Source organism: Procambarus clarkii, chromosome 41 (assembly GCF_040958095.1).
Source record: "Procambarus clarkii isolate CNS0578487 chromosome 41, FALCON_Pclarkii_2.0, whole genome shotgun sequence".
Lineage (NCBI taxonomy): Eukaryota > Metazoa > Arthropoda > Malacostraca > Decapoda > Cambaridae > Procambarus > Procambarus clarkii.
In genome coordinates, this window is record NC_091190.1 from 8,740,628 (window position 1) to 8,766,286 (window position 25,659).

At 45.9% G+C, this 25,659-nt stretch overlaps 1 protein-coding gene across 4 annotated transcripts in view; it reads right to left on the minus strand.

Annotated features, from left to right (window-relative positions):
- Positions 1 to 1,247: 1,247 nt before the first annotated feature.
- The window catches only part of LOC123761013 (uncharacterized), an 89,797-nt gene continuing 65,385 nt past the window's right edge, over positions 1,248 to 25,659 (minus strand). For 2 of the 4 annotated variants that reach the window (XM_069339326.1, XM_069339324.1), the window contains exons 5-7: positions 18,159 to 18,222; positions 14,174 to 14,321; positions 1,248 to 2,416 (exon numbers count right to left, since the gene is read on the minus strand). In XM_069339326.1, the coding sequence (XP_069195427.1) occupies positions 14,194 to 14,321; positions 18,159 to 18,222 (192 nt within the window). In that variant the 3' untranslated portion in view covers positions 1,248 to 2,416; positions 14,174 to 14,193. Of the gene's footprint in view, positions 2,417 to 3,380; positions 3,520 to 6,772; positions 6,915 to 14,173; positions 14,322 to 18,158; positions 18,223 to 25,659 lie in introns of all 4 variants that reach the window. The other 2 variants (XR_011231097.1, XR_011231096.1) reach the window with 2 other exon arrangements.

Consider the following 25,659-nt stretch of genomic DNA (forward strand, 5'->3'; position numbering starts at 1 on the left):
GTAAGTGTTAACCTCTACCTAACATGAGCCACTTTGAGATTTTAAATTTATATGATATCCTGAACAAGAATGATAATATTTTACCTCACTATGTACACCTGAGTGATTGACCAGAGAGGGGTACCTACCAGACAGCCTCCCACTCACAGAACTAGACGAGTAATGGCGATGTATGGATGACGATGGTGATCCGTCGTCGCTTCCCACTTGGTGATTCACTAAGTTCTAGTAGATTGATGATGGCGGTTCTTCTCTATCTACACAAAGCTCTGGAGTCAGTCACTGTATCGTTGTGTTACAGTTCCCTAATTTACTGTACCACCGATCACAGTCACCACCCAACAAACACAATCAGGCAGTTCCACGGCAGGTCGTCCCACGCTGGCCGTCAGGTCAGGTCACTCCACGCGGTTCTCCACACTATATATGCACCGGTGATGCCACTAGCTCCACTTTGGTTTCTTCGCACTATCGCTAATGATATGACTATGCTATGTTGCACTCTGCTAGCTACACACTGCGAAAGGCCAAATACTATGATCTAGCCTCTATACTCCTTCAATGCCCCAAGAAACTGACGAATTTCCGCGGACCTCACTAATCGTGTGTGTCTCCCACCGGAGGCGGCCTACTACTATGTGTACCATATGCGTTGAGTGCAAAGTCATGGTCTCATGGATTGCTTCTTTGAATATCACACACTTGCCAAGTACCGAGTGTGTAATACAGTATGTTGGTGTGTAGTGTGTGAAACTGTACATATTATAATTTTAGTGAATTTTCAACATGTAATATTGTGACAAACATTTATTGTGGACACATTACTGACACATGTATCACAGTTCCATGGAACATTATGAACGTTCTACTATATAGAGATTGTAAAGGACACAAATGTGCATCATATATGATCATAAAAACAAAAAAAAATGCATTGGAAATACTGTACATAGAATAAATAGTAGAAAATATAATTGTGGCAACCCGCGGTGCTTGAATGGACTGCGCGACTGCCTCTGGGAGCTTCACGCATGAGTGCACAGCAAATGATGACGTCACACGCCCCCTTCTCCACGTCCCTACATCCAAAGTAAGTGCTGTTTATTATTTTTTTTACATGTATGTGCACAGGGAAGGGAATTGATAATTTTACAAATATAAAAATTTTTGCGAACACTATTTTCGGCGCACAGGGGAAATGTCCCCATTAAAGCCGGTGCAGCACAGTGGTTAATTAGAGTATTGGGTTGAATATGATACTTCATATATTTAACAAATAACAAAACAGGTTATACCATACAAAAATCAATCTGCAAAAAATAAAGTTCTCCTTATGTTGTTTAAATAAAATCTAACAGTTTGAACTAAATGTTTGCCAGAGACTAATTCAACACAATCATCACTTGGCAACAGAGGAATCTTACACAGTAATGAATTTATGCACCATAAACATTCAGCATGTCGTATCTTGCACAGTAAAGATTTTATGCACCAACATCCAGCATGACAAGATATTTTAAATGGAAAAAATTCTATGTACCAACATCTTGCTTGACAAGATATCTTACACAGTAATTAGACTATTATTGATATTTATCAGTAGTCTTGCCTCTACACAATCCACTTCATTATTTTAATAAATGCAACTTTGCTATTATACAAGATCATTTTCAAGCAATTCCTGGGTTCAGGAGGTAACTCAATTCTCACAGGAAGGGAGAAACTACTGTAGCAGTAGTAGTGTAAGAAATACTATTGACTCACATTTTAGTATGGTTAAAAGATTTCAATTAAATTTATTTTTAACATTGAAAAAACTAATTTCAGAGTGGATTTGTAAATAAATAGTTATGTGACATTTCTTTTTTGTGACATTATGACATTTGACATAAATAAATAGTTATGTGACATTTAACCAGGAAATGTGGGGAAAACTTACACATGTCTTATACTATCATTCTACTTCTTTGCTTTTAATGACAGGAAAATGTGTGTTGTGAGATGACTAACATGTTACTAAACTTTACTATGAGACCCAGAGATGAAACATGTCCAGTTTGGTACATTTATCTATTCCTTTGATTATTTCAACATCCAAAGATTGATTCACCAAAATAATAATTTTTTTTGGGGGGTGAGGGAAGAAACAACCCACCACAAACTATTGATGGTAGCAGTTAGCATGACAGTATAAACATGAAGGTGCTGAGCATTGGTTCAATGATAACAGTGAACCAGTCACCATTGAACCAATGATAACTGGTTCACTGTTATCATTGCTTCCTTCTGCAGAACATTTCTGCTCACTTAGTAGATAAATCATCATCAAAGAGATAATCGCTTCCACCAGCACAACCTTCTAGTCAGGATACATTTATCAAGCATCAGCTCGAGACATCTGATGACTGGTGAGTCCCTAGATAAGAAAATAGCCAGTTAAAATATGAACTGTGATGGGCAAAACATTATACTAGGCAATTGTTATCATTTATATTTATACAATACAATACAGTATTCCACTACTGTATTTCCTTTAAAAAATAATTCTTTAGTTACTGTAATTTGACTACAGAAAGAACCTGAAAGATGTTTACAGCTTTTGCATAGAATGTGATGAGGAAACATTACAGAAGATAAAGGTGAAATGAGGTCAGGAACACGAGGGATTTTGAGTTTGAATATGTATTTTTTCAAGCATATATTTAGGAAGATGGGTAGCAACATTGAATTTTCCTTCATTCTCTCTGACGGTATTGTAGTCGTTGATGCCTGAAGATTCTATACATTCTTTCCTAGTGTTGTTTTCTTCTTGAAAAATGAGATAGTCATCCTAAGGATTGCGTAAGGATTGGAAATGTCATAAAAAAATGTGGACTGCAAAATCAATAAACAGCATGATAGAGGACAGCATGATGAGATGGATTAGGCATGTTGCATGACTGGATGAATGTAGACTGGTGAAGAGTATATTCAAATGCATTTCAGGGTTGCATAGGCGGGATGAGAAGATGGGTTGACATACCAACTGAGTCAGGAAGCAAGAATTTAGATGTTAGGTGAAAGCAGTTTGTAAGGAAATGAATGTACTGTACAGTATTTTTTTGTACGCTACCGTGTGCTTTCCTAAAATGAAAAACGATTCCTCATAATTGTAGTTGCAATGGTGGCTTTTACTTTTACAAAAACACATACTAGATAATACACCCTCACTGGGGCGAAGGAGTCTGGCCACTTGAAACACCACACAGACAGGCAAGCAGGTTGAGTGCAGGGAAAGCATCTTTGCGAAGCACACACTGAGTCCCATCCTCCAATTACCACTGAGGGCAGGGTGTAAGCAAATGCAGGACACAAAATTTTCATAAGTAACCCAAGCATACCTTCAGCTAAAGTGCAAGGACCCTAACATCCACAGGAGCAGGATCAAAATATAGGCAGGTCCTTCAGCATGCATAACTGCAATCTAAATTTTTCAATGGTTGTAAGTTGAGATGGCTGTTTCCTTCCCATCAACAGGCCCTGTAAGGGAAAATAAATCTCATGCACTATCCAGAAGCAAGGTGACTCAATAAGTCAGCTCATAGAAGAGGGAGTCTACAACCCTTCAGAGCAGGTATCTTTGGTCGGGTACAAGGAAAACAAGCGGACCCTCTGGACAAGACATACTAACCACATTTTAAGCAAATTGGAAAGCTAGTGCATACACTACGCCCGTGCGCGAGTGCACACACACACACACACACAATGTGTGAGTGTGTGTATGCACGCGAGTTCTCCCATATAACAGGGCTTGATGAAAAACGCGAGAAATCCCTCACACTCTTAAATTTTTATGAATTCAAAAGGTGACACCCCTAGGGTCAACACTTGCATCACAGGAGCTCCAGCATATTTCAACAATCCTAAGTATTGTAGTGCAGGTTGATGATAGTGAGTGGTGTCCCAGAGAACAAAGGTATAGTGCTTTTGAAAATAGGTGAGATAACAAGAATGTGCCAATTGAAGTGAAAAATTGGATGAGAAAAAGTTGCCCTAGTGTTTCCAGTGCAAAGAAGAACATTCAAGATGGCTGCCGGCAAGAGGAAATACAAAACAGAGCTTGATTTTGCTGAATTCAATGAAAAAAGCATTGATATAACCAGTCTACATAACAAGTTGGTAAAATTAGATAATACAGTGAACTCTCATGTAGAAATAATTAGTAAATTGAAAGAAAGTAATGACCATTTAAATAGCAAAGTTTTATGTCTTGAGGGTTTAGTGAAAGACATGTGCAAGGATAAGAATCAATTGGAAACAAATTGCAAAGCCATGGAAGAAGAAAATAAACTCTTAAAAATAGCTTTGGAAGACGTTAAAGTAAATTTAAACATAAATGACTACAATAGGTTAGGTAAGGAAATTAAACATAAGAAACAGCTTTTGTCAGCACAGATGAGGGAAGTTACACAGGGTATAGAACAGTGCAAGAAAGATATGCAACTCACCTATGCACAAGTGGCCAAGGAGAAGGAAAAATTGAAGAAGAAGTAAAGGAAGTCAAACACTGCAGCAACCAAGATAAAACAAAAATTAGGCTGGAAGTGAGAAAGGAATTGGCATCTAACCCGAAATTGGTGCAAAACACAGTTGATCGGAGTAAGTACCTGATAATTTTTGGGTGCAAAGCAAAAGAAGATAACATCTAGGTCAGAAAGAGCTGTAGAAGAAGCGAAAGTAGTAGATAAAATTGCTGGCTTCGTGGAAGGTCTTACTACCATAGAGAATGTGTGCGACTACAGGAAAATAGGCAGATATGTAAAAGGGAAAGATCGGCCTTTGAGGATCACCCTAAATGGTGCCAAACAGCTGGAAGAAGTACTTAGGAATGCTAGAAAATTACAAAGTGATGAGGATGGGAAAGTTTGGCCGTTAAGACGAGATCTTTCAAAAGAAGATAGGGAGAAGCTGAAACTGAACCTCGCCGAGGCATAACGTTTAAATGAGAGCAGGAATGAAGAAGAAATCAATTTTTTTTTCTACAAAGTGATAGGGGTAGGCAGACAAGTAAAGTGGTACATAAAGGCAAACCAACAAAATCATTAGAGAGAGGGGGAGTGAAAAATAAGAAGAGGGGGAACCAGTTCCTGAAGATTGCATACACCAACATAGATGGAGTGAAATCGAAGATACTGGAGTTAAGTGATGTAATACAGCTGCAGACACCATACATTGTTGCACTCACGGAGACAAAACTTGAAAAGGTTATTTTAAACGAGGTCATATTCCCAAGGGGGTACTCAATTTGGAGACGGGACAGAAAAATTAGGAAAGGCGGTGGCGTTGCTGTGCTGGTGAAAGAACACCTATCTTGAGGTTATCTCGAGATGATTTCGGGGCTTTTTTAGTGTCCCCGCGGCCCGGTCCTCGACCAGGCCTCCACCCCCAGGAAGCAGCCCGTGACAGCTGACTAATACCCAGGTACCTATTTTACTGCTAGGTAACAGGGGCATAGGGTCAAAGAAACTCTGCCCATTGTTTCTCGCCGGCACCTGGGATCGAACCCAGGACCACAGGATCACAAGTCCAGCGTGCTGTCTGCTCGGCCAACCGGCTCCCGGCTCCCAGTTCACCTAAAGGTGAACGAAATAATGACTGCCAATCCACAAGAAGTTGACATAATAGCACTAGAGATCTGCCATGAGGATGATAAACTAATGATCATAAATGCATACAGTCTACTGCCAAGCAGCACATGGTCAAGGGAGGAGCTAAATAGTAAACGAGAAGGTCTTATAACAATAATGAGAGAGATCATGGCGAGAGCGGATAATGACAGATCACGACTGTTGATAGTCGGTGACTTCAACTTGAAATCCAAAGACTGGGAAGCATATGAAGCTAAAACAAAAGACTTTTGGACCTGTAAATTTGTAGACCTCATCCTGGAAACATTCTTGTATCAATATGTTAAACAAGCTTGTATCAACATGTTAAACAATGAGGGAAGGGGACATTCCCTCCATGCTAGATTTTATATTTACCAGGATGGAGGAAGAAATATTTGACATTCCGTACCTTCCTCCTTTGGGTAAAAGTGACCATGTCTTTTTGGGAATAAAGTATGCAATGCATTATAATCTGGAAGAAAATAAGAAGGTTGATGCAATTGAAAAACCTGACTTTAGGGGAGGACATTATGGCAACCTTAGAGATTTTTTAGTGAGTATAATTGGACAGACTTGTTGCTAGGCAAGGAAGTAAATGAGATGTATGTCGGGTTTTGTGAAATATATGATAAAGGCACAAAAATTTTTATACCAAAACAGAGATGCAGAACTAGGAAACAGGATTGGTTCAACAGAAATTGCAAGAGGGCCAGAGACCAAAAGACACAAAAATGGAATCAATACAGGAAGAGGCCAAACCCCCAAACATACCAGCGATACAAAGATGCGAGAAACAACTACACGGCAGTGAGGAGAGAGGCAGAAAGAAATTTTGAAAAAGGGATTGCAGACAAATGTAAAACAGAACCAGGTCTATTCTATAAATTCATAAACAACAAATTGCAGGTAAAGGAAAATATTCAGAGGTTGAAAATGGGAAATAGATTCACAGAAAATGAAAAGAAAATGTGTGAAACATTAAACGAAAAGTTCCAAAGTGTGTTTGTACAAAATGAAATCTTCAGGGAACTAGACAATAAGAATTCCAGACAACAACATAGAGCACATAGAGGTGTCTAGAGACGAAGTGGAAAAAATGCTCAAGGAGCTAAATAAGAACAAACCAGTTGGTCCAGATGGAGTTTCACCATGGGTTCCGAGAGAATGTGCACCTGAGCTCAGCATTCCACTTCAACTGATTTTTCAGGCATCCCTGTTTACAGGAGTTGTAGCTGATGTGTGGAAAATGGCTAACATAGTTCCAATCTACAAAAGTGGAAGCAGGGAAGACCCCTTTAATTATAAACCTGTATCATTGACAAGTGTAATAGTCAAAATATTGGAAAAAATAATTAAAACTAAATGGGTAGAACACCTGGAGAGAAATTATATAATATCAGACAGACAGTATGGTTTTCGATCTGGATGATCCTGTGTATCGAATTTACTCAGTTTCTATGATCGAGCAACAGAGATACTACAGGAAAGAGATGGTTGGGTTGACTGCATCTATCTGGACCTAAAAAAGGCTTTCGACAGAGTTCCACATAAGAGGTTGTTCTGGAAACTGGAAAATATTGGAGGGGTGACAGGTAAGCTTCTAACATGGATGAAAAATTTTCTGACTGATAGAAAAATGAGGGCAGTGATCAGAGGCAATGTATCAGACTGGAGAAATGTCACAAGTGGAGTACCACAGGGTTCAGTTCTTGCACCAGTGATATTTATTGTCTACATAAATGATCTACCAGTTGGTATACAGAATTATATGAACATGTTTGCTGATGATGCTAAGATAATAGGAAGGATAAAAAACTTAGACGATTGTCATGCCCTTCAAGATGACCTGGACAAAGTAAGTATATGGAGCACATAAATTCCATAAGTATATGGAATTTAACACTTTGGCGTACCCCGCGCGCCACCCCTCAACTGTGCGATTTGGGTCCCAATGTTTCACGGGAGCGCGCGTTAATTCTGAAAAGTGTATACTCTCTTCAACTTTGTCACCTCAATTCTCGTCCTACAAGATTAAATTTGGAGGAGGCCTGGTCAATGACTGGGCCGCAGGGACGCTAAGCCCTGGAAGCACCTCAAGGTAAGGTGGTATCATTGTGTTCGCAATAGAATTCTCTACAGCACTAAATGCATATGAACTCCAAAAGCCGGCTAATTACCCGCAGAAAAACAGAGAAAGTGCGAACGAGTTACCCAGGAGCGTGCAAAAGCGATAAAATGTGTTCACTCTTTTCACTCTGGTCACCTCAATTTTCGTCCTAAGTCTTTCATTTTGGTATCAATGGGTTCGCAATAGAATTCTCTAGAGGAATATTAGCATATAAAATAAAAAACCTGGTCACGCTCCACCCGCCGACGAGTTGAAGACGGGCCACACGTTAACCGCGAGTGAGCGCCCAGACGCCTTCCAGCTACACTCCCAATTCCTGCCCACAAATGTTTAGTATTTAGTATTTTAGTATATTTAGTATTATAGTTTAGTATTTTTTGTGTAGTAGTTGTACATCACATAAGCATTGTAGATAGCCATTTGCACAAAATAGAAGGTCATTTTCTTCGTCCATTTGTGAGTTTTCCTTATGAAGTGATAATATTTGATCATTTGGTCAAAGTGATCAACACCTTTCATGTTTGTATTGTAGTCACAGATTGCATTCGGCTTGTTGACAGTTACCAAACAGTCCCCCAAAAATCGGATAAAAACCTGATTTTTGGCAATTATTTTAGTGGACGACGCAGCATTGCATCATCACCGAGATTACCGACAGTAAACGGATGACGCAATGCTGCGTCATGCCCGGACTAAAGTGTTAATGTTAATAAATGCCATGTTATGGAATGTGAAATAGGAGAACAGACCCCACACAACCTATATATTATGTGAGAAATCTTTAAAGAATTCTGATAAAGAAAGAGATCTAGGGGTGGTTCTAGATAGAAAACTATCACCTGAGGACCACATAAAGAACATTGTGCGAGGAGCCTATGCCACGCTTTCTAACTTCAGAATTGCTTTTAAATACATGGATGGCGATATACTCAAGAAATTGTTCACAACTTTTGTTAGGCCAAATCTAGAATATGCAGCAGTTGTGTGGTGCCCATATCTTAAGAAGCACATCAACAAACTGGAAAAGGTGCAAAGACACGCTACTAAGTGGCTCCCAGAACTGAAGACCAAGAGTTACGAGGAGAGGTTAGAGGTATTAAATATGACAAAACTAGAAGACAGAAGAAAAAAAAGAGGCGATATGATCACTACATACAAAATTGTAACAGAAATTGATAAAATCGATAGGGAAGACAAGAGGTCATAGATTTAAACTAGCTAAACACAGATGCCGAAGAAATATAAGAAAATTCACACTCGCAAACAGAGTGGTAGACGGTTGGAACAAGTTAGGAGAGAAGGTGGTGGAGGCCAAGACCGTCGGTAGTTTCAAAGCGTTATATGACAAAGAGTGCTGGGAAGACGGGACACCACAAGCATAGCTCTCATCCTGTAACTACACTTAGGTAATTAGACTTAGATAATTACAAGAACCCAACCAAGTTCGAACCTGGGAGGGAACCAGATGGGACTTCCTCCAGTTCACCAGAAATCTGAACCCGGCGAGCTGTAAAAGAACCAAATCCCTGGCGAAAAGATACGCGGACGGGCTCGGAGCCCATACCAGCCAGTCATTGAGGTAGGCCAGCACCGAACCCCTAACAGATGCAGGCGGGCCACCACGACCCGAGTAAGGCATGCAAATATGCGAGGGGCCAGATTCAAACCGAATAGAAGGCAACGAAAGCGGTAACCGAGATGCCCCACAACAAACCTGAGCCAGTCCCTGAACCCCAGATGAACCAGAACATGCCAATATGCGTCCTTGAGGTCCAGGGACACCGTCCAAGTGCCCGGCTCCAACAGAATCCGGACCTGGGACAGAATAGTCATCCGAAAGGAGGGGGGGGTAAGAGACCCAGGGATTCAGACAGGACAAGTCCAGAATGACCCTCAGATCCGCACAGACGGTAAACCCATCGAAGGGACGTCATCATTTCGACCACGCCTAAGCGCACCCACTCCGAGATGACCTGACAGAGCGCAGGAGAAGAGGCCTGCCCTGCCAGTCCTGAACCCCCCAAAGGAGGTCAGGCCCCCCAACACCATCTCCAGGTCTTCGGAAACGACCTGAAAAGGCCACAAATTGTGAGACCAGGCGTGAGTGAACAGAGCAAACCTCCCCTCCATCGCTCCATCAATGGGATGAACCGCAAAAGACCCGATGCCTCCTTAAGAGAACCTGCCCTCCGCGCAGAGCGAACACTACGCCGACCAGATGAAGATGGGTCTGAAGGCGGCACCGGCTCCGAAACTGGTACCAGCAACCTACCTGGTTGATGGGATTCTGGAAATTCTTCCACTCCCCAAGCCCGGTTCGAGGCCAGGCTTGACTTGTGAGAGCTTGGTCCACTAGCCCGGTTGGTCCGGAACGTCTTTTAGGAAAAAAGTCTAGTTTTCTTTTGAAGATGTCCACGGTTGTTCCGGCAATATTTCCGATGCTCGCTGGGAGGACGTTGAACAGCCGCGGACCTCTGATGTTTATACAGTGTTCTCTGATTGTGCCTATGGCACCTCTGCTCTTCACTGGTTCAATTCTGCATTTTCTTCCATATCGATCACTCCAGTAAGTTGTTATTTTACTGTGTAGATTTGGGGCCTGGCCCTCCAGTATTTTCCATGTGTATATTATTTGGTATCTCTCTCGTCTCCTTTCTAATGAGTACATTTGGAGAGCTGTGAGATGATCCCAATAATTTAGGTGCTTTATCGCATCTATGCGTGCTGTATATGTTCTCTGTATTCCCTCAATTTCAGCAATCTCTCCTGCTCTGAAGGGGGAAGTGAGTACTGAGCAGTGCTCGAGACGGGACAACACCAGTGACTTGAAGAGTACAATATCGTGAAGGGATCCCTGGATTTGAAAGTTCTCGTAATCCATCCTATCATTTTTCTGGCCGACGCAATATTTGCTTGGTTATGCTCCTGAAACGTTACATCGTCGGACATCATTATTCCCAAATCCTTTACATGCTGTTTACCTATTATGGGCAGATTTGATATGTGTTTTGTACCCTGTATTATGTTTCAGGTCCTCATTTTTGCTGTACCTGGAATTTATCGCTGTTAAACATCATCTTATTTTCTGCTGCCCAATCGAAAACTTTGTTGATATCTTCTTGTAATTTTTCCATGTCTTCAGCAGAGGTAATTTTCATGCTGATATTTTTGTGTCAACTGCAAAGGATGACACAAAGCTGTGACTTGTATTTTTATCTATATCTGATATGAGAATAAGGAACAGCAGTGGTGCAAGGACTGTACCTTGAGGTACAGAGCTTTTAACTGTGCTTGGACTTGATTTTATTTGATTGACTATTACTCTTTGTGTTCTGCTCGACAGGAAATTCAGTATCCAGCGTCCCACTTTACCAGTTATTCCCATTGACCTCATTTTGTGTGCAATCACTCCATGATCACATTTGTCGAGTGCCTTTGCAAAGTCTGTGTATACTACATCTGCATTTTGCTTTTCTTCTAGATCTTCTATGATTTTGTCATAGTGATTGAGTAACTGTGGCAGACAGGATCTTCCCGCTCTAAATCCATGTTGTCCTGGGTTGTGTAGCTCATTATTTTCCATAAAACTAGAAATTTGATTCCTAATCACTTTCAAAACCTTTTATTATGTGTGATGTTAGTGCAACTGGCCTATAATTTTTTGCCAAGGCTTTACTCCCCCCCCCCCCCCCCACCTTGTGCTGAACGGAACTGCAAGCCCTGGCATGACCACTTCGAGAAGGAATCCCCAGGAGCCCCAGGGGACCCCAGAGAACCAACAAGTCGGATATTGGACGGCAAGTAGATGAAGCTGCCTGCAAAAACTGCGCAACCGCAGACTCCACAAACAGCAAAGGACAAAAAGGCGATAAAATCCTAAGAGCCAGGGCCCAAGTGGATTCCATAGAGGAAGCCAGCAACACCTGCTGACACGCGAGACGCAAAGCGAAAAATAGGGAACTGCATCCCGCAGGATCGGCGCATACAGATTCAACAGCACACACAACGTACGTTCCGCTGAGACCAAGGCACCAGACTTGTGCCAAGAACCTCCACATCCTCCTGAAGCCAATCCGAAGACAGCACCAGGAGGGAAAAAAAGTGCAAGACCGAAGTCAACAGGCCACGAGTGTGCAAGTCCTTGGTGACCAGGGCAGCCAAAAGGGAAGGAACCTGCACGTGCAATTGCACAATAACACACTGAGGAGCTCAAATTCGCCCCCATGAAAACCTGGACCACCGTCAGCGCCTCGCGCCACTCGTGCGTGTGGATACGACAGAAGGTATGCCAAGCATCCAAAGAAAACAACGGGCAGTCCACAAGCCAGGACAACTCCGGAACTCCATATTGAACCCAGTAAGGAGACGAAGACCCAAACCTGAAAGTAGATGGATTCATAATAGAGGTGTAATGTGGGTCAGGCAGGAGGTAAGCTGTAATGGCCTCCCATACCTCAAAAAGTGGGATGCTGGAAGCCGAAAACGCCCCAGAAAGACGGAACCGACGGACCTGAAGGGACTTGAAACCGAACTCGGGGAGGGGCTGACACCATATATCCAACTCGTACCTGGAAGGGGGGGGTGAAAACCCCACTCCTTGTAACAATAAGCCCCGCTCGGAGGGTAGAAAAACCCAGGCGGGGTCCAACGAGGCCCCAAGGCCCCCCACACCATCCCCTCCCCGGCACCGGGAACCTCCACACCAAGACCCGGGGCCGAGTTGTCCTCAAAGGCCCCGGTTTCAAAAGAAAAAGCCGGGGCAGCTGAAAAGGCAAGAGAAGAAGCAGCCCACTGGTCAGACCCCGAAGCCATGGCCGGAGTAACCGACTCGAATACCTCCCTCGCCACCAAAGAAGAGGCATCCTCTGAGACTGCCCGAGTCTCAAAACTAACTAAACCCTGCTCCAATCCTGAAGCCATCAGATGCTTTGGACCCCCCACCCCACCAGGCACAAACAAAAACAAAAGAAAAACCCCCACAAGTGGACAACGTACCCAGGTGGAACAGAGTCGGCCGCTATGATAGGTGAAAACTAGCTGTGCAGTACCCTGTGCCCCTACCAGTGCAACCTACCTCTTACCCAAAGGTAAACAAGGGAGAAAAAAAAAAAGCACACTTAGTGCAACCAATCACCAAGCAGCAAAAGACCCAGCAGAGGTAGCCCCAAGGTACCTTGTGGAAGATAACCCCAAGCCCCAAGGTGGGGTACTTACAGGGCACTTAGGGAAGGGAACCCTAAGCACATGCAACCTGAGCACCTGTGAATTTACTCCCAGCTCACGCATCACCGTGGAGACAGCACCAAACCCAAGGCACAGCACTAAGACAACAATTCAGGAGCTGGAGTCACACGACTGACACCAAGCCACATCAGCCGAGAACTGGGGTGTGGATAGTCGGCCTGAAAAATCTGGGCCTCCCTCCCCGGCAAGGAGCATGTCACACGTGCCGTGTAACATCGTTTTCATTTGGGGAGTTCTGTCCACTCGTTTAGCTTTCAGTAGTTGTGTTAACGAGAATACGGGGGGGGGGGGGAAGGGTTGTTTTGGGCGCTTACCTGTCTGGGTCCCTGGCCTGGTCGATGGCAGACATAGAATGCTCCAAATCACATGTACATTTCTATAGGCCATTGCTCCTGGTGCAATGGAGTTAGGTTCCAAGGGGAACCTGGGCCCCCTCTCTGAGGAGAGCCTGGTTCTGGCTCGTGGTCCCCGGTAGGCCCATGAACTCCATTCACACTGACTGATGCCAAAGTCAAATAATATCCATATCAGCCTGGATAGCTCCGGGGAGCCGAAGGGGGCTCCTCCCAGAAAATATGGGAAAAATGAACCAAAAAGCAGCTCCTCCAGAAAACCTTCATATCAAAATTGGCATTATTTTACTGAAGAACATAGCATGGACAGAGCATGAAAATATTCAGGAGTGTGTAAAAATTATCAGAAAGTTTACCTAGTGGTGCCTATTTTCTTTTAATATTTTTTTTTTTTTTTTTTTGTATGAAACCCACTGCATCCCTCACCTCATTGAGTGAGCCAGATTCTGGTTCTGGCTCCTGGCAGGTAACAGATGGGCCTCAGAGGCCTGGTGTGTTGGGCTAAGTCTTGGTGGTACCAGAGATAAACTCCCGGAGCGACTGAGGATCTCCCAGAAAAGGGCATTTCGCTACATTGAATACATCATTTTTTCCAAGTCCATGGAACTGTTCACATATTTTATGACATGTTCTTCAAGGAAACTATTATACCACCCAAGAGACAGCCCTTACAAACCCAACAATAATTCCTTCAAGTACTGTAGTGCAGTACTACACTATTAATGATGTAATATATGCATGAAAAAGATGGAAGTTCAGACCAAAGTATATGAATACATTCAAACTTTATAACTTCTCACCTGGTTACAATTGTTATTGTTTACTGTGTCGTGCCTGCCGAGTTCTCATTAATGTGGAGCGAATCTTTGCTATCATCCCTGTCATCTCCAACACACATATCATAGTAGCCATCATCATTATCTCCCCAACATTCAACTTTTATTGCCTCTGTTGGAAGATAAAAGTGAAATGCATTACACCTTTGTGGTTGAAAACATTGCAAAATGAGAAATGCAAATTTTAATCAAATTTTTTTATTAAATAGGAAAAACATTTGTGATTAAAAATAGGTATCTTCAGTTAATAAAATTTTGCAAATACAGTGGAACCTCAACTTACGAATGCCCCTAATTATGAATTTTTCGGGTTACAACCCCAATTTCGTTGGAAAATTCAAACCGGGTTACGACCTTTGCCTCGACTTGTTACTTTTGTTGATACATACATGGGTCGACTGAGCGCATGGTTCTTGATGGCACAGGTGACCCAACTTCTGTTTACGAGACTACCCACTTAGCCACTGTGATGCGCCAGGTTTATTGTGACATTCCCCGTGTGCTCATAAAATCAAGTGTTCACAAATTTGTTTAATCTTTGTAAAGTAATAAATTCCCTTCCCTGAACATGTATATGTAAAAAAAACTAAAAAAATCCACTTACTTTGGCTGTGGGGACGTGGAGAAGGGGGTGTCACGGGCTGGTCGCCCGTGCGTGAAGCTCCCAGAGGCGGTCGCGTGCACCATTCAAGCACCGCGAGTTGCCACAGCTATATTTTAAATTATTTGTTCTATGTATTTCCAATGTGTGTTTTTTTTTTTTGTCGTATATGATGCGTATTTGTGTCCTTTACAATATGTATATAGTAGAACGTTCATAATGTTCCATAGAACTGTGATACATGTATCAGTAATGTGTCCACAATAAATGTATATTGTTGCAAAATTACTTGTTAAAAATTTACTAAAATTACAATATGTACAGGGTCACACACTATTTACACAGTAACACACTATATTACACACTCAGTACTTCGGAAGTGAGTAATAATCAACGAAGCAGTCCATGGTACACAATGAAACTTCGCTATTATTGCACCAGGTACAGATAGACTTTGGCTTCATCCCACATCCTCCGAAAGCCAATCCGAAGACAGCTCCAGAAGACTGAAGAAGCGCAAGACTGAGGTCAAATGACCGCAAGTCTGAAGGTCATCAGCCAAAGCAGCAGAAAGAGTGGGGACCTGAGCATACAACTGCACCAGACCTACATGATGAGGAAGCACAAGGGCGATGAGGCACTCACTGAGGAACTCGAGCGAGCCTCAAGAAGATGACCAGCGCCGAAGAGGCATCTTGCCACTCAAGCGTGCAGGTTTAACAATAGTCACACCAAGCTTCTAGAGAGAAGGGGCAGTCTGCCACCCAGGAAGACTCTGGAACCTCATAACACACCCAATACGAGGGAGAAGAACTGAACTCAAAACAAAGTCGGATCCATGACAGAGGTGTAAACTGGGTCTCGTGGGAGGTATTCCCACATCTTCACTTGTTGCCTGGCATCATATCTACACCTACACTTGCTGCCACACATTATGCCCACACCTACACTTGCTGCCTGTATGCACCAAGGGCCTCCCGAACCACCCCAGGCGAAATCCAAGAGGTAGGTAACCTCCGGAAGGACAAATCCGAGGATCCCAAGGGCACCTGAAAACAAACCTAGGGGGCAGCCGCACTTAACTCAAATTCATAAAGAGAACGAGGGTATGAAAACCTCCTCCCTTGCAGCAATATACCCTGCCCAGAAGACACAAGGGGCCCAAGCAGGGTCAAAAGGAGCCCAAGCGCTCCAAGAGGACTCCCCATTATTCCCAGCAACCCCTGACACAGGCCCTGGGGCATAGCCCTCATTGACACCCATCACCCCAGAAGAAAATGTAGAGTCCACGGGAAAAGCTTCGAAGAAGGGTGTCTGCTGGGTCGACCCAGAAGCCTCGGTGGGAAATTCGGGCTCATCCGCCTCCACACCCAAATTGGAAGGGGCAAAACCTGAAGCCACCCAAGCCTCATCCTAAGCTAAGCCCCGCCCTGACTCGGAAACCCTCAGATGGTGTAAAGCCGGAAGCAGGGGAGGGAAAGGAGCAGGGCAAACCATGCCCACCAGGGAAGGAAGCGGGGGCATGGACTGAACCAAGGTAGAAGCAACCAATGCCCCCAAATCCTGGTCCCTAAAACTCAAGTGGGGCGGCCTCGGGGCCTCCAACTGGACAACCAACCCGGGCCGTTGCAATAAGAAGAATCAAGCATGCAACACAGCTGCCACCTGATCCCTGAGATCATCAGATAAGGAATGGGCAAACCGAAGCACAAGCGGGGAACAAGTCGCACAAAATTCTTGGTTGTAGGTGTAACTAACCGACCCAACAGGCAGCATGACGGAGGCAGTATGGATGATCGTCTCCCTGAGGCAGGGGGGACGAACAATTTTCAATTTCGCACAAGATGAGATGACGACTTGGAACACACATCCATAGTAGCCCTGAGCCAACTGGGTTTTTTCAGGAGCCCATAGGGTGAGTAAGCCCTATGGGAAGCCAAGGCACTGGGACTAACTAAGCTGGTAGAACCCTGTCTGTCATCAGACAAATTGACCACCAGTAGCAGCCATGAAACTTCAGGGGCAACAGAGGAGGAGGACCAACACAACCTAGGCTTGCCTAGTAAGAAGCTAGGCAGACGTACTCCGTTAACAAAATGTGAAAATTCTGAAAAGAAAAACAAAACCCCCGAAGACACACAACAAATAAACTGGCAGCCAGAGAGAATCATTGGCCGCCATGTGTGCAAGCTGTACCGGTTGCAGTCTGCCCTCCCTAGTCAATAACACTCCCCACCTGGGGTAAGACGATGCAACAATTACAAACAGATTTTCGCTTCCTGTTTCTTCGTTCTGTGTGCTTGCAAATCACGCACTGATGTTCACCCTTGGCTTTAGTACCTGTAGGTGGTACAGTATGTAGCTTGAGAAGTGTAAGGTAGTCTTGAAAAGATTATAGGAAAAGATCAATTTGTAAGGTACGATTGAAAAGACTCGGTATTCTGAAGAGATTCAGATATTCTTGAAAAGATCGGTTTATAAGGTAGCATTGAAAAATTCCAGGTATTCTTGGAAAGATCTAGGAAAAGCTCAATGACAAAATTCTGTCCTGGAATCACTCATATCTTCACCTGTATATGGGAAAGTGGGTGCAACATCAACATCATAATCATCTAATTGTGGTTTGTGTATTACAAAATTATCACAGTCCTCCCTCGCGAATTCATCAGTGCTCCTTATATTGCCATCACCAACGCTGGCAATAAACACCACCATGGAAGCCACTAATACACTGTTCATCTATCCTACTTGTATCAGATGCATCATCAATGAACCCAGAACACAATTCATCTATTGTATCATCTATAAAAATTGGAGATGACATGAGTGGGCATGGGTGGCGCTCGGCTACTACTGGATTCGCTCGCTGTATCGTCCTCATTGGTGCTGCATCACTTTTATCAGACCCTTATGTTAGGTCCTTATTGTGCCTAGCTTCATCAATATCATGACCATTATGTTCCTCAAACAATATGGTTTGAATTTCACCAGTGATGAGTGATCTTTCAACACCGCGTCCGACAGGGGATTGGGAGTGTGCCACCCACATGGTTGCTCATTCAGAACTGATCCAGCCAGCAGCCTTAGGGAAATGTTTTTTTCAAGATGGCTGCCTCTCTTTGGTGGTCCGAGGAATCCATTTCGTACGCAACCTACCGCTCGTGCATTTTGAATAGTACGAAATCTAAATTGGTGTTTTCTCGGCCTGTGCTTTTTTGCAAAATGAATTTTCTCGGCCAGCACAATCCAGTAGGTAAACTTAGATTATGAACATAATGACTACAACAGAACATCACCTCCCCTGCAACTTAATTCCATGAAACAACACATTTAATTTATTGTATTTACCTTTTTTCACCTCTATCAATGAATCGTCTAAGCAGCTGTCTGAGTCATCGCATACGTCACCTCTCTGAAAGTTAAAAAACCAGTGTTGAATGTAATGAAATGCCATTTTCTGGGCGAGACCTGGAGGTTTCCTGGAGCTATCCGGCTGATACGGATGTATAAGCTTTGGGCATCAGTCAATGTACATGGAGTTCTAGGTCTACCGGGGGGACCATGAGCCAGAACCTGGCCCCCTCAGAGAGGTGCAAGGAGCAATGACCTATAGAGACACTTTATATATAGTTTAGAAGTATTCCATGTCTGCCATCAACTGAATCGGGCACCCAGAATGACAGGTTCCCCAAAATATCCTCCCATTCTAGTGAAGAAATGCTACTAAATACCGAACGAGAGGATAGAACTCTCCATGAAGAAAAACGATCAAACGAGCATGACGTCATCTTGTTACAAAAGTGCCGCCGTCTTCGCAACGCCCCCTCCCTGGGAGGGTGAAGGGAGAGTGCCAGACGCCCCGCCGGTCAGTCCTTAGCCTAGATGTCAAAACATGCGAAAAGAACTGCTGACCGGAGGGAGGGAGGGAGGGAGGGAGGGAGGGAGGGAGGGAGGGAGGGATGCCGGGGAGCCTCCAGGTCTCACCCAGAAAATGGGGTTTCATTACATTCAACGTTGGTTTTCTGGAGGGAGCTCCTTCGGCTTCCCGGAGCTAATTGCTCAAAAACAAGGACAAAAGAGGGACAACCCGGGAGGCGGAAACCACGGGCCCGAGACCCGAAAGCAAGACAACTGGCAACACCAAACGACCCCCGCAGACGACCTGGGAGACCCGAACCCTGGAACAAGGATGAAGGGAACCCAGGCAATGCAAAGAGCAACCAGGGCCACAGAGGCTGCGTCACGCAGGCAATGAATGAGAGCCACAACTAGACACAAGATACACCCCCGACCAAGCCAAACAGGCATCAACAATCCCAGGGATCCCTCCGGAAAATGGCTCAAGCTGCTCATGAGCTGGCCCGGAGCGAAACAACGCCCGAGACAGCCTGCAAAACAGTGCAGAAGAAACATCAAAACTGAAAGCAAGCCTGAGCGGCTCCGCCAGCGCCGCACAAGACACGGCGAAGCACGCAGGTGGGACACCAGTAACAAAGCCACCTGACCACCAAACAGATGGTGAGAGACCTGAGTCAAAAGCACCAAATGCGAAGACTTGAGAAGACCGAACTAGCCACATAACGGACTGGACCGAGCATCTGAAAGAGGTAAAGCTGTGGGAAAACCCTTGGAAAAACCCCTGGTCGCGGGCACCGAGCAAGCAGCACCTGAACTAAGGCTCAGGGAACCAGATGGAACCAGCGCTAGGTCACTTGGAATTCGAACCCGGCGAGCTGGAAAATAACCAAATCCCTGGCAAGCAGAACTGCCCCATCCGGGAGAAACCTCCCCCGGGACCGCCAAAGAATCAACAAGATCCGATACGGACAACTAGAAGAAGCTGCTTGTAGAAACTGCCCTACTGCAGACTCCGCAAACAGCTAGGACAAATGGCGAAAGAAAACAAAGAGTAAGGTCCCAGGCAAGAGCCAACGAGGAAATGAGCATCACTAGCCAACATGCAAAACGTGAAGCGAAAAATGGCGACACTGTATCCCGCAGGAACGGCGGGAACAGCTCCAGCAGAGCAGATGACACATTTGCCACTGATGTACGGAGAAGGAGAACATTAGAGGACATGTACTGCATGAAAATACAAAGATTTAGTACGTAAAATAAATAAAAAAAAAAGTCCGCAGCCATGACTGGAAACACTGGCACCTCTTGTCCTAATGACAACATACAGCAGGAGGGCAAGAGTAGGTGATACGAGAACTACCTCCACCTGCCGAGGGGTCAACAGAGCAGCCCATAAGATCATGCAAGAAGATGAAAGAACACAGATCTATAACCAAACACCGGCATTGGGCAGAATCAGGGATCCAAACACGTACAAAGAAAAGAAGCCGGAGCTGGAGGTACACAACCAAAGCCCACCGACATCAGCCAAGAACTGACAGACCCGGGTAGCCGGCAGGATGTCTGGGTCTCCCCCCTTCCCCCTCCCGGGAAGGGGGAGGGGGGTTGCGCAGACAGCAGGACTTTGATAACGAGATGACGTCATGCTCGTTTGATCATTTTTCTTCATGGCGAGTTTTATCCTCTTGTTCGGTGTTTGGTAGCATTTCTTCAAAAGAAAAGGAGGGTGTTTCAGGGTGCCTATTTTTCTGCGTGCCCGACCCGGTCGATGGCAGACAGTGTTCTTCTAAACTATATATAAAAGGTGTCTCTATAGACCATTGTTCCTCGCACCTTTCTGAGGGGGCCAGGTTCTTGCTCGTGGTTCCCGGTATGCCTAGAACTCCATGTACATTTACTGATGCCCAAACCTTATACGTATCAGCCGGATAGCTCCGGGGAGCCGAAGGGGGCTCCCCCCAGAAAAGCAGAGTTGAATGTAATAAAGGGACAATTTCTGACCAAGCCCCGGTGGCTCTCTGAAGCTACAATGCTGATAAAGTGCCAAACAACTAGTGCCATCAGTTGTGGAGTTGTTTTCGTCCTACCAGAGAACACAAGCCAGCCCCTGGTCCCCTCTGGAGAAGCAGAGTGTGCAGTGACACTATAATAAAATTGTTAGTGAATTTTAATCATGTCTGCCACCACCGGGAAAGCACCAATAAAGTCAGTGAAATAAAACAGACCACTGCTGGTTATAAGGAAAGATCAAGGCCTCAAAATTGCCAAAAAAACTCCCATCCATCAAAAAAAAAAAAAAATTAAAAAAAAAAAAACATTGAATGTAATAAAACGCCATTTTCTGAGCGAGACCCGGAGGCTCCCCGGAGCTATACCGGGCTGATGTGTATATATTAGACCGTGGCAACAGTCAATCGGAGTTCTAAGCCTACCGGGGACCAGAGCCGGAACCTGGCCCCCTCAAGAGAGGCACGAGGAGCAATGGCCTAAAGACAACCCATGTAATTGGAAGCAGTCTTTTTCCGCCTGACAGCTGGGTGGACAGCGCTTCGGATTCGTAGTCCTAAGGTTCCGGGTCCGATCCCCGATGGAGACGGAGACAAAAGGGCTAAATGTTTTTCACCCTGATGCCCCTGTTACCTAGCAGTAAATAAGTACCTGGGAGCTAGACAGCTGCTACGGGCTGCTTCCTGGGGGGTGGAGGCTTGGTCAATGACCGAGCCGCAGGGACACTAAGCCTCGAAATCATCTCAAGATAACCTCAAGATACCAGGTCAGGCACCCACAAAGGTAGGAATCTCAAAACAAACTACTGCTGGTCAAAAATTGCAAACCAAAAGCCGAACTAACAAACAGAACTCCCCAATTAAAAACAAGAAACTAACATGACGTTACCACAACCGCCGCGCATCCGTTTGCACAACCCCCCTCCCTTGGAGGGGGACGGGGGGTTCCCAGACCTCCACGCCAACAACTCTCCTCAGTTCAGAGGCTGAGTATCAAAAATGCAAAAAAAAACGCCGACCAGAGGGAGGGAGGGAGGGATGCCGGGGAGTCTCCAGGTCTCACCCAGAAAATGGCGTTTCATTACATTCAACGCTGTTTTTTGTGGAGAACCCCTTTGGCTCTCTGGAGCTACCTAACCAAAGATAAGAAGAAAAGGGACTCACCCGGGAGGCGCTCGTCACTCGCTCCTTAACTCAAAGTCGAGATAACAGGCCGCAACCTGCGACCCAAGGCTATACACGCCTGAGAAGGACTTGGAACATTAACAACAGAACGTGCAGCCAGGACCCTGTTTGACCTCCAATAGCCTCGTGCCCAAAAGATAGGCCAGGACATTACCAAAACAGCATCCCGAATGCCGAACTTATGAACGGCGTGGGCATGGGGAAAGACCGCAGGCTGGCTGAACCGAATTATCCTGCGGACAATCTGGGAGACCCGCGATCTGGAATAGGGAAGACGGGGAAACTGGGTCAACCCAAAGTGCATCCTCTGCCACAGAGGCCGTAACATGCAAATAACAGCGAAGAGCCACAGACACAAAACAGCGCTGAACCAACTAAGCATCAACAAACCAAGGACCTCTCCGGGAAGCAGCCGGCTCATTTTTCGCCAGAAAAGAAGGAGACAGCTACAAACGAAGAAAAGGCCACCAGGACTAAAAGAGCAGAAACCCCCTGTGCAGGAGGAGAGCATGAAACTCTCCGACCCGACCCCCGGAGGCCAACGCCACATAAAAAAAAAAGTCGTAGAAAACAGTCCTGAACCAAGGGGGGGGGGGCCACCCTAAACCGAGAAGGGAGCAGAGAGCACCCGGTGCAACAACCAGGACAACTCCGGCGGTGCATGAGCAGGCCGGAGATGAACAACGCCCGAGAAAGCTTGTGGAACAGATCAGATGTGACATCCACCCCAAATGCAAGCTGCAGCGGCTCCGCCAGCGCCACCCGAAACAAGGCGACAGTATCTGGCATAAGAAAACGGTCCTGAAACAACCAAGAGAGAAAGGACATAACCGACCAGAAATCGAAGACAACCTATGAAGAGACAGGTGCTGAAAACATCGCCAGGAAATTTCATATTGCCGTCGAGACGAAACTTGCAGGTGGGACACCAACTAAGCTACCTGATCACCATACAGGTGGTGATAAACACGCTTCAAAAAGACCAGACGTGAGAGGCAGAGAAGATCGAACCAGCCACGTACTGGAATGGTGCAATCTGCTAAAAGAGGTGGAGCCGCGGGAAGACCCTCGGGTTCAGACATTGAGCAAGAGGCGCCTGAAACCAGGGCTGGGCCAACCACCAAAGAGCCAACACGACCACTCATCCCTTGGAAGTCTCTCTAAGCTAATCAGGACCCAGAGCAACAACCGAACCGGTGGGAAGAGGTACAGGTAACCCCAACTCTACCAGTCCAGCCGAAAGGCATCGCCCTCGACGATCACACAGTCTGTGAAGGGCACCACATACACTGGAAGACACCTCAACCAAATCATTGTGAAAAGGTCCACCTCTAGGTGCCCATGCCCGTAAAGCAAACTGAACGAGTCTGGGTCGATTGTCTATTCCATGGATAGGGGGAATGAACAGAGACATGACATCCGCCAGTACGTCCGACACCTCCTGAAGTGACGAGCCCCAAAGAGCCAAGGTCCGCATCGAACTCCCGCGGTTCAGACAATGAACCACCGAGGAGCAGTTCAAATTGAGCTGGATCATTGCTCCACGAGCAACACGAACCCTCTGAAGCGAATGTCACCCCACCGCGAACTCCTACGCCGTGCTGTGAGCCCGACAGAAGGACAAACCCCACCGACTCTGGCCGACTGATGAGCACTGGTCACAGAACCCCAGCTGAGAGACGAGGCATCCGTGAACACATCGAGCAAGGGCTCGGGGAGGAATCAGGGCATAGAACCCCGAAAAAACCAGCGTTGAATGTAATTACACGCCATTTTCTGGGTGAGCCCCGGAGGCTCCCTGGAGCTTATCGGGCTAATGTATGTTATATTAGACCGGGACATTAGCTAAGGAGTTCAGACCTACCAGGGACCAGCGTCAGAACCTGGCCCCTTCAGAGAGGTTTTAGGGAGCAATGGCCCTGGAAAAACCCCTTGTGGTTGGGGTTTTACTTATCTGCCATCGACCGGGGTTTGCACCCAGAAAGGTAGGCATAACAAAACAAACCCCACATGATAAAAAATCTAAAATAAAAGAACAAACAGAGAGGAAGAAACTCCCTACAATCCCAAGGAAACAAGCAAACAAACAAACATCACACTTTACTGCCACGCCGATCGTCCGCGCAGCCCTTCCCGCCCCGAGAGGGGGAGGGGGGAGCCCTGGACCTACCGCGCCGGCTGCCTAGCATCAATTCGGAAGCTAAGCTTTAACCAACGCGAAAAAACCGCCGACCGGTGGGAGGGAGGGTTGCCAGGGAGCCTCCGGGGGTCACCCAGAAAATGGCGTTTCATTACATTCAACACTGGTTTTCTGTGGGGAGCCCCTGCGGCTCCCTGGAGCTTCATACCCAAAGATAAGGAAAAGAAAGGGCTGACCCGGGAGGCGACTGCCACAAACTCCGCAACGCGAAGCCGAGACAACAGGCTGCAACCTATAACCCAAGGCAACAAGAACGCACAGGAGCAGATGCGCATAAAGCATGGGCGACCAAGAACCTGTGCGACCCTCAAATCCCTGTGCCAAAAAAACCAGCGTTGAATGTAATGAAACGCCATTTTCTGGGTGAGCCCCGGAGGCTCCCTGGAGCTTATCGGGCTAATGTATGTTATGTTAGACCGGGACATTAGCTAAGGAGTTCAGACCTACCAGGGACCAGCGCCAGAACCTGGCCCCTTCAGAGAGGTTTCAGGGAGCAATGGCCCTGGAAAACCCCATATGGTTGGGGGACCCCCTCCTGAACAGCCAAAGGCGGGACCACAGCCACAGTAACACTTCTGGAGGGAAGACAATGAGGGGCCCAAGAGCCTGAAACAAGGCCCAGGTCCGAACCCGGGACGGAAACAGAAGGTAAAACCTCCAGATCACCAGGAAACCAAACCCAGCGATCTGGAAAGAACCATCCCCTGGCGAGCAGACAAGCGGACTGACTGGGAGCCCACTCCAGCCAGTCGTCGAGGTAGGCCAGACACCAAATCTCAGACGCAGACAGGGCACTAAGATCCGGTAAAGATGCAAAGAGTATACAAAGTGCCCTTCACAAAATAGGGAATGCAATAAAAACAGCAAACCTGAAGCCCCACCACCAAAGCATTGTATGACAAACATATGAAGACATTATGACATATGACAATCATTATATGACAATATGACAAATATAATCAACGCATTATATGACAAAGAGTGCTGGGAAGACGGGACACCACGAGAGTAGCTCTCATCCTGTAACTACACTTAGGTAAGTACACATAGGTAATTACCAACCGTGCTAGCCCCAGAAAAACTGGAGAGGAACGTGCCAAGAAGTGACCTGGAGGTCCAGGTCCACCATCCATGCACCCGGCCCTAACAGAATCCGAACAGGAGACAACAGTCCTCCGAGCAGGGCAGAGGATCCAGGGCGCAGACGGAAGTAGTCCAGAAGAACTGCAGACTGGAAAAGCTCATGACTGCAAAGAGCAGACGGGAAGCCCAGAAGGATGGGGCGGACCGACCACGCCCCACGCACCCACGAAGAAGAAATGACGAAGCGCAGGGAAGAAGCCCACCCCGCCAGCTCTGAACCCCCCCCCAAGGGGGAGAAGCCGTCCTCCGACGCCAGCAGAGGCCGGAAGACAACCCAAAGCGCCCACCAACAGCGGGACCAAGCGAGAGGCAACAGAGCGAGCTGCTCCCCCAGCGCCCAGTCAACAGAGAAGGGAACAGAACCCCTTCAGAAAGAAAAAGTACACTACCGAAGTCATGAGGAGAGACTACGGGAATGAAACCACACTTCGCTGGAAGAGGAAGTGAGGGGAGACCT